General features: G+C 40.8%; 1 protein-coding gene across 4 annotated transcripts in view; it reads right to left on the reverse strand.

Moving 5' to 3' along the window:
• MYBPC1 (myosin binding protein C1) overlaps positions 1 to 9,134 on the reverse strand; it is a 120,306-nt gene extending 111,172 nt beyond the window's left edge. For all 4 annotated transcript variants that reach the window (XM_034778925.1, XM_034778910.1, XM_034778902.1 and 1 more), the window contains exon 1: positions 8,876 to 9,134. In XM_034778925.1, coding sequence (XP_034634816.1) covers positions 8,876 to 8,900 — 25 coding nt within the window. In that variant the 5' untranslated portion in view covers positions 8,901 to 9,134. The remainder of the gene's footprint in view (positions 1 to 8,875) is intronic.
• Positions 9,135 to 9,665: the final 531 nt, after the last annotated feature.

Raw genomic sequence — 9,665 nt, forward strand, 5'->3', positions numbered from 1 at the left:
TAGGGTTACCATATCTCATAAATAAAAAAAGAGGACCCTCCAGGGGCCTTGGCCCCGCCCATTTCCCCACCCCTAGCCCCGCTCCAACTCCGCCCCTTCCCCGCCCTAACTCCGCCCACTCCCCCTCCCAGCCAGGGGGAAAGGGCTGCCCCAACGCTACCAGCTTCAGGGTTTGCCGGGCAGCCCCCAGACCCTGCGCCCCCAGACCCTGCGCCCCCGGCTGGGCGCTTCCCCTCCCGGGCTCCAGCTGCGCTGGAGAAGCGCCGGCTGGGGGCGCAGGGTCTGGGGGCTGCCCGGCAAACCCTGAAGCTGGTAGCGTTGGGGCAGCCCTTTCCCCCTGGCTGGGAGGGGGAGTGGGCGGAGTTAGGGCGGGGAAGGGGCGGAGTTGGAGCGGGGCTAGGGGTGGGGAAATGGGCGGGGCCAAGGCCCCTGGAGGGTCCTCTTTTTTTATTTATGAGATATGGTAACCCTAACTAAACGATGCCCTACGTGACAGGTTAGTGTGTGGCCTGCACAGTGAAGCTATACGGAAGCGCCTATTGACAGAGGCTCAGCTTACCTTACAGAAGGCTGTTGACATTGAGGTCTCCATGGAACTGGCAACAAAGGAGGCACAATCCATCGGTGCATCCCCTAGGGTGCAAAAGGTGTCACAAGAACTTACCCACAAAACTGTGGGGAGTCAGGAATGTTACCGCTGTGGTAAGCCAGGTCACCATGCATCAGAATGCTGGTGTAAGGACCTGGTGTGTCGACGCTGTGGCAAAAAGGGACACATTGAGTGTGCCTGTAAACAAAAGAAAAAGAGGCCTGTGGTCTGGACGACCAAAAAGGGAAAATTGCATACCCTAGAGCAGGCCCAGGATGACCAAGGAGACACCTCATCACAAGAAGAAGAGCCACTCCACATTTTGTCTTTGGCAGTGGGTTCACATGAATACTGGGTAACCCCGTTGTTGGACGGCAAACCTATACACATGGAACTGGACACCGGTGCAGCCGTCTTGCTGGTCTCTGAGACTGTGTACAAAGAAAAGCTACAGCATTTTCCGCTTAAAGCAACAAAACCAGTTCTGAAGACATATATGGGAGAAGCTGTGCCAATGTTGGGCACTACTGATGTTAAGGTGGAGCTCAATGGACAAGCTGCTAAATTGCCACTGGTTGTGGTGAGAGATAATTACCTAGCCTTAATGAGTAGGTCTTGGCTTAGGAAGATCCAGCTGAACTGGGTAGAAGTGCACCGAATGACTAAAGAAGAAACCAGTCTGCCCGCTATACTAAGGTTGAAGCAGACCTGGAGCGCCTGGTCACAAATGGAGTCCTAATACCAGTTACCTATAGCACACGGGCAACTCCTATTGTTCCAATAGTGAAGAAAGATGACTCCCTCCGGATTTGCAGTGATTTTAAAGTCACCATCAACCCAGTGTTGTGTGCAGAGCAATACCCGCTTCCCTGCATCAATGACCTCTTCGCAGGCCTGGTTGGGGGACAAAAGTTTAGTAAGATTGATCTGAGTCAAGCATATTTACAGATGCACGTCGATGAAAAGTCCCAAGAGCTGTAAACCTTGCAACCAGCCATTTATTGCCACACTGAACTAAACAAGAACCAGCCAAAACTGGCTGGGCTATCCCCTAATAATCTAACTCAGTTGCCATAGCAACAACAAGATTCTATTACCATGACAACCAGATACACAACAAATACCTTCAAGAGACTGAGGAAATGGAGAAGTAACATAATAGGAGTTGGTGCTTCTGAAACTGGGAAAACTTTCAGATCACAGCAAAAGTGGGTAATCGTTCCCTCTTGTTCCTCCACTCCATTGAACATTCCTAGGTGCAATGCAAATGCTTAGTGATGCATAATAAATAATCCCTTTTTAAGAATGCTACATAAAAGTCATAGCATCACTGACGACAGGTGGAGAGGCAATCTATTACTGTTTGCAGCATGGTTGAGAAACACTCTTCTGCCCTCACTAAATTGTTCATTCATTTTACATTGGGATCACTACTGGGCTGGTGAAATCTGTGGAAGTTTTGCCTGAGTGAGGACCTCAAGATTTGGCCTATTCTGAGGGTGCTTTCTCCATGCTCCGAATAGCTCTCTGCTCCAAGCCAGTTTGTTCTTTCAGTTCAAACAGTACTCTGGATGCCTCTGATACAATGGACTCCTTTGCATTGTACCATACTCAGTTCTCCATAGACCATTAGTTTATACAGGGTGACTGCTACCAGTGCCTCACCAGATAACTGTGCCATCTTGTTGCTGTTTGACCTAAGCCCCAGCCCTTCTTGTTAGGCTAGAGGCCTCAAAATAAAGGCAGTTACTCATCCAGTTTGCCAGGGAAAGAGAGAAGGACAGTGTAGCATGTTTTTAAAAAGCTTTCTTTATGTGATATATTTAGGACTTATGAGGGGAAGGAATTGGACTGGCCTTTATTTATCTTCACAACAGGTGCAGCATGGAGAGACATAAAGGCAGCATTTTGCAAATGACAATTCTGCCAAGTACAAAGCACCCTCTAGTGCACTGAAAAGAGAATTCCCTTTGGTATGTTCCTTTCAGTCTTAGGATTTATTTGTTCATTTATTGAGTGTACTCGTGGTAAACATGTCCTGTACATTGTTTAATGAGTAAGACAGGTTGACTTAAGAAATAAGAACAGTTTCAGCCAAGACTGATTTTGCTGTGTCAATTTATTGTTGTATCAACTGAGTTTAAAAAAAAGTATTGACTGAAAATTAAAAATTGACAAATTTCAGCTTTTTAATGGAGAAGTAACTGCTAGTGCAACTTATCTAGTTTTCACCATAATCAAGTTTGGTGGGGTTTTTTTTGTTTTTTTGCCAATGAAAACTGCTTTTCAAACAGGTTAAGGAGATTAAGATTATAAAAGCAAACATCAGAGAGATGGAGGCTGAAGGTCAAAATATAAATTCAAGAGACAGACTGACATCTTGGGAGGAAGTGTGGGAGCAACACTTGGAAATAAATTAAGAGGTGTCAAAGACAGCTCAAGAGTAATTCAACTGAATTTATGCGGGTGGACCCCTATGCTCAATTGCATAGGGGTCCACCCATGAGGATCCGGTTACATGGTCGAGGCCTTGCTTGGAAGCCTTCCCGTTACAAATTCGTAGCTAGAAGTGATGAAAAGAGAATTTATGAAGAATTGACAGGGAAAGTAAAATAGGGTTCCCCCCTTCATTCCCCACATCCAAAATGTAAAGATGCAGAAAATGCTAGTGCCACTGAAAATGTGCAAGCAAAGTTCATGTATCTACAGTGTTATCTGAGTATTTGTGAATGACTTGTATGTGACTAGATTTTACATGAATCCTGCTATGGGGACTGGTACTCAAACAAATAGAACTAAAAGGTGTGCGGGGCAGAAGGAGAGACCAGTACTGCAGAAGAAAAATGGTGATGGTAGCAGCAAAATATTTGCATGCTTGCCCCATGCCCTACTGGACCATGTGTCTACACAGAAAGAACAGCAGCAGGTGCACCACTCATTTGGGGGCTATATTAGGATGAGTTCCCAGGCTCAGACCTAGGGTTTGAAGAGAGATTGAAACTGAGGTCTCCTTATTAGTAAAAGCGTAACTTATGAAACAGTGAAGCATCATTCTTCAGAGGCAAGACTCTGCAGTAGTCACCCGAAGGACTAGATCTGAGTGAAATGAAAAGAAGCAGTGGTAGTAAATGATACTTGTACTGTATATTGAATAGAGATGGTCAATATTTTTCAAATTATGATTTTTCTAAGAAATTTGTTGTCAATAACTTGAATTTCAACCAAGCAACCCTGAACATTTGAGTAAAATTTTCATTTATTTTTGTTTTGATTTTTGACAAATTAGGGATTGAAGAATATTAATAAATTTTTGTGGTCTTTCAACCATCCCCAATATTAAGACTAAGGTTGAAGATACTACTGAGGAGTGTAATAAAAAATCTTACAAAAGGGATTCCTAAATCTGGCTAAAATGTTGCAAAGAAAGCTTTGAAATGGCTTATTTGACTGTCTCTGTTAAAACAATTCTCAGTCTGGATGTAATTAAATGTGTGTTACTAAATAATTTGACCATTCTAACTAGCGTCAAGACTTTTGAAATAGCTTATTTGATTTTACTTTTAACTGTAAAATGATCAAGTGAGGAAGTAAAATCACAGGTGGGGAAAAACCAACAACAGCGGAACAGTCTGTTCGGACTGGGCTGAGAACCAGACCTTCACTTCTTCAAAGAAGCCTGTAGTGCAACTCCTTTTTCCCTTCTCTCTTCCTGCAGCCGTGGCTTGCATACTGCTTTCTCCAGACATGTAAATTCCATTCTGCGTACAGTAGCTAAATGGGGTCAGTAAAAAGCCACATAAGGCAAAACATGCTGCTTCTGTAGAGTATTTCCATTCCCTGCCAGTATGGAGGAGAAACGGGAACATTCTACGTGGCTAGAACTCTGATAGTCTTTGCAAAATCTTAGAAAATAAAGCTGGCAAACAATTGACAACTGCTTTGGAATTGGGACTAAGAATGATCATCTATGCCAGTGTTTCCCAACCTTTTTGATACCAGGGACCCACTTGCTGCCTTCCTAACTTGTGTCAGGGAGATCTCAGGGATTGGTGCTGGTCCATGGACCGGTCATTGAGAAACAATGATCCATGCTATGACCAGGGCTTATTTCTTAGATTGGGAAGAATAACCAAACACAAGTTTATGGAGCTCTTTGCCACATACTTGTTGCACCTGTCCCATAGGATGGTGTCCATAGATAGTTTAAAATAGTTTGAGAGTTGGCAGTTTTACAAAAGCATGGCCAAGTATTTGTCCATGACAGTTTTTAAGAGGGTAGCTAATTAATGGCCAGACATGACTAACATTGGTAAAAGGAAATCATGATGGAAAGGCAAGGGTGGGGCAGAGTGAATGATTGTCATATTTTCTTCTGATTCATTACATGAGTTAGACTTATTTTTGTTAGGACAGGTCTACACTACCGGTTAAGTCGATCTAATTTACATCGCTCAAGGGTGAGATGCTTTTCCACCGACATAGCTTACGTTTCTCGCTGAGGTGGAGTAATTATGCCAATGGGAGAGCGCTCTCCCATCGGCATAGCACATCTTCACCATGCGCTGTAGTGGCGCAGCTGCATTGACGCAGCAGCGCCAATGTAGCACTTTAGTGTAGACTTGCCCTTAGTCATCAGGAAAAGTGTAAAGGGCACTAAAATTAACTGTATCACTAAAAATTCTTTGGGATTACCAATCCTAATGAGATCGCCTCTTGACATTAGTTGGCAGGATACCCACTGATGTTCTTCTCTTATTAATCTAATGGGTGTGAAATTTTAAACAGGCCAAAACAGCTAAATTAAAATAACAGCAATAGGTCTGATCCTGCAGACCTTACCCAGATGAAACTATAGTTGTTGTAGGGTCTGATCCAACTCCCACTGAAGTCTGTGGGATTCTTTTTGTTGATTTCATCAGAGCTGGATAAAGGCCTTAATTAATTGGTTAATTATGACTACTCTGTGCCAGAAGCCTGTCTGTACAGTAACAGATTCCACTAAATGGGTGTGCTCCTATAACCTTTACTCAATCAAGTAGTCATATAAATCAGTGGGGCTATTTGTATAAGCATATACTGCAGGATTGGGCCCTAAAAAAGACCTAGTCAGGAAACTTCCGGCTTTAGGGAACTAGTGACCTCAATATGGTGTATTTTAGTGGGAGTTTTCTCTAAGTACAACCTGGGAGCCACTGCAGAACTACCTTAAAAAAAATCTAACTATACTTACAAATGATGCCTTTGAGCTGTTTATATCAATAGTAACAAAAATTCACTGCTTAGATCACTGTAAAAAGATATAGATTAAAATGTTAAATTAGTTTCTGATTCTGCAAATCCTTACACATGTGACTACTCTCATTGGCTTCACTGGGACTACTCATGTGAATAAGGAGGTGCACGATCAGCATCATCATAGACTGATTCTTTTGGAAATATCAGGGGAAACCTATTGTTGAGATGCTACTGTGATTGCTCTCCTGTCGGCCAAACACAATGCAAAGTCCTGTGCCTGAAGCCTTTCTTTGCTCTTCCTTTTCCACTGTATTCAGCCCATTAGTTCCCAATAGCAGAGAGTTTCCTTTCCTGAATGAGTCCTTTCAGAGGTGCCTGCCAGTGTGTAGTGAGTCTTGCTAGCACAAGGGCAATCATAATTAATGAATTAATTTCAGTCATTCACACCCTGAAAATTCCTTTGAGGACAGGCATTTGCTGAACACATGGGGATCTGAAATCTCACTATAGAAGTACATTTGAAGCTCTTGACCTACCAAGAAGCATTAAGAATCAACCAAAGTCTCTTAAGGACTATGAGCTGCTTGAGGTAGATGAGTTGGGTGAGATGATGATGTGCACGATGAACACATATTTTTTCCAGAATTAAAGAAACTCTGAACTAGAGTTCCACTTTCTTTCAAGATCCAAGGGTTCTACATTATTGCTTTCTTATGTCCCGGAATGTAGGCTCATCCAAAACGCCTTGCTTGTTCCATCACCATTACATTTTTTTGTTCAAAGTCTACTGAAATTATTTTGCAGTATAACCATAGACTTCTGTTAAATGGTCTATGCTTTAGCTTTTTCATTTAACCTGATTTAGTCTTAAAAAAAGAACACCCTTTTCAAAAAAAAAAAAAAAAAAGACACCATACTCCACTCAAATGTTTTTGCCTAAACATTACATAAATGTTCCCAGTTTTGTTTCGGTCAGTAGTCTCAGAATGCATTATGATTAAGCTGTGTTATATCTAGTCAAAAAGGACACTTAATACACACATAAATCATTCACATTACATATAAGATACTTTAGAAGGGGCTTGGCTCTTATAGAGGATTAGGCTCTCGTATTAGTGCATGCATTTGGTGTAGCTATTTTCAGTGGGATACTTCATCCATCATTGTCCATGGGCTCTAAGGAAAGACAGCAAGTAAGCTGATCATCACAGCCTGTCAACACTAGTTGTTTAGAGGTCAATCCTGCAGAGTGCATAGCTTCACCTGCGAGGTGCTGAAACCCTTAAATCCCACAGAAAGTTGTTCAGCTCCTTGCTCTTAATGACACCAGAAAAAAAATATTCAGAAAGGCTATCAAAATAATGCAATTTGTACTGATATGTCAATGTTAAAACAAACAGTGTATACACATATATAAATTGAATTTTTCTGAGATTATTAAAGATTGACGCTAAATCCAGTTTTGTTCACATGGATGGCTTTTATAAGCAACTGAAAAATAAAATGAAGTTCCAATCCTGCAAGGTGCTGAGCACTTCCTATGAAGCACTGAGTGCCCATAACTCATTTGAAGTCATGGGGAATTGAAGGCTATGGCCCTTAGGAAAAAGTACATTGGGGACAAATTTCTGATCTCAGTTAAACCAGTGTAAAATAAGGACTTCATCTGGATACTCTTGGTTTACACTGATATCACTGAAATCAGAATCTAACCCTACATGTCTAAAGACTTCTCTTGATTAGGTAAGCTCCATTATAAATACTACAGCTTTTAAAATTATTAGTGATTGAAAAACATGTCTATGCCCCCCACACAGGGTGAGATAAAGTAAGGGCTTGATCCTGCAAACCCTTACTCATGTGAGTAAGGACTCATGTGAGTAAGGCTTGTAGGGTAAGCCCCTAAACTTTGCAAGAAAAGTTTTGTGTTTCATTCAGTTAATCTGTAAATTTTCTGTGGCTTACATATAGTTAGTAATTTGTCTACAGACTCATTCTTAATCACTGCCCAAAGAGTTTACAATCTATCTTTATTTTTGTCTCATACAACACTGAGTACATTGTCAATGCTAAATAAATAATAAGACTGAGAATGAAAACTGTTACCTAAGAACCCCCCATCCTTCTATCCACAAACATTTTTTTAATTATGAAAGATAAGTGATGATGATGGAGTCTCACATCACTGTTGTAGTGCAAGGATTCAGCAAACACTATATAAGCAATGTACATCTGATATATGTAATACATTGGCTTTGATTTTACTCATTGAAAAAGTTCCAAAACAGTAATAGATGCATTTTTAACAAAATCATAAGACAATAGTTATTAAACTTCTTATTCCATTTCAAAATCTCTCTAACATACAAATATGTATCTTGTTAACAAGCTATGTAACTAGGGACTTCAATAGGAGTTTTGCCTCAGAAAGGACTGCAGGAAAAATGGCATCGTTTTTCTGCCCTAAACTGTCCTTCTCCTGAAACCAACCATAATAATGTCTCCAGTCCAGTAAAATATACTACCATAGTTCAATTTATATAGTAAAACTGAATGTGTTTTCTTAAACATCACACATACAGAATACAATCATATCCTTTAACAGTCTACTATAGACCTGAGCTTTATTTTCAAGAAATGAATTCTTAAAAATCATAGATATATATTGAATTTTGAAAACACAAATGAATCCTCATGTCCTGTTTTTCAAGTTCAAGATAATTTTATAGCCAGAAATAAATAAATCAGAAATTACACTTCAAAAATCTTACATACTTTTAAAAGAGAATGCAATACTTGCTCCATTGAGCAGCTCCTTAATGCTCTCTGATAAACTGTTTTTTAAAATAGCTGTATGTCAATTCAATTTTGTATTGGAGTCCTACTTTAATGTAGTCCCATTGCTTAAATTGCTACAACTATGCAATAATGCAATGCTGGTTAGGGCTGCTCTCCGATGTCATTAATTATTCCAATGCAAGATGGTTTAAAGGGTATCTTTTTGTGTTTTGTTAAGATACATAATTTAAAAGGCTCTGGGGTTATGCTTACCAGCTTTCTGGGTGGGTTCCGGCATTGTTACTCTATTTATTCCCAATCAGTTTCAGTCCTTCAGATTCAACAACTAATAGCCCCAAGTCCAGTTGAGAATATGCAGATCAGTATGACAAGCAGAGGGGGAGAAGAATTCCTCTGCTTTATATACTGCATTGAAATATCAATCAAAATAGCACCTCCTCTCTTTTCAATGCAAACACTTTGAAAATTGGCTGTTATGGGAGCCCCTCTTACATCTGTTGTCTGCAGCCTCTGCTCTCTTGGCTTTTGGAAGGAATCTCTGTTGCATTTCATGTGGCTGATGAGAACATCTATAACTTTCTATATTCAGCAGCACCACACACACACACACACTCTCTCTCACACACACACAGTCCCACACACAGAGGAATAAAAAGGCATTGCCAGGCTATCAAAGAGCTCTCCAGCATGCAGAACTGATATGAACTGTTTGTATACAATTACCTTTTTTCCATGGCATAAGAGGATCACAAATAGATACATGACTATATGCACACAGTAATCTTTAACTTTCCCCCTCCCTTTGTAAGAAAATTTGCTCAAAGTCAAGACAAAAAAACTGTGAGCTACTTTGTGTTACTTTTTTCCAAGGGAAGAGGATTCTTCTGTGTTCCTGTTGGAGCTATGAAACTTCATTCCCCCCTCTCCCTTTTTTGGTACCTGCTACACCAGTGTGGACCCTTCATTGCAGCCATGATCATTTTAGCATAGGCGGACAGTTTAGGGTTCCTTTCAGCACTGCTCCTTTGTCAGTCGGAGAGGT

The sequence above is a fragment of the Trachemys scripta genome, chromosome 1 (assembly GCF_013100865.1).
Source record: "Trachemys scripta elegans isolate TJP31775 chromosome 1, CAS_Tse_1.0, whole genome shotgun sequence".
Lineage (NCBI taxonomy): Eukaryota > Metazoa > Chordata > Testudines > Emydidae > Trachemys > Trachemys scripta.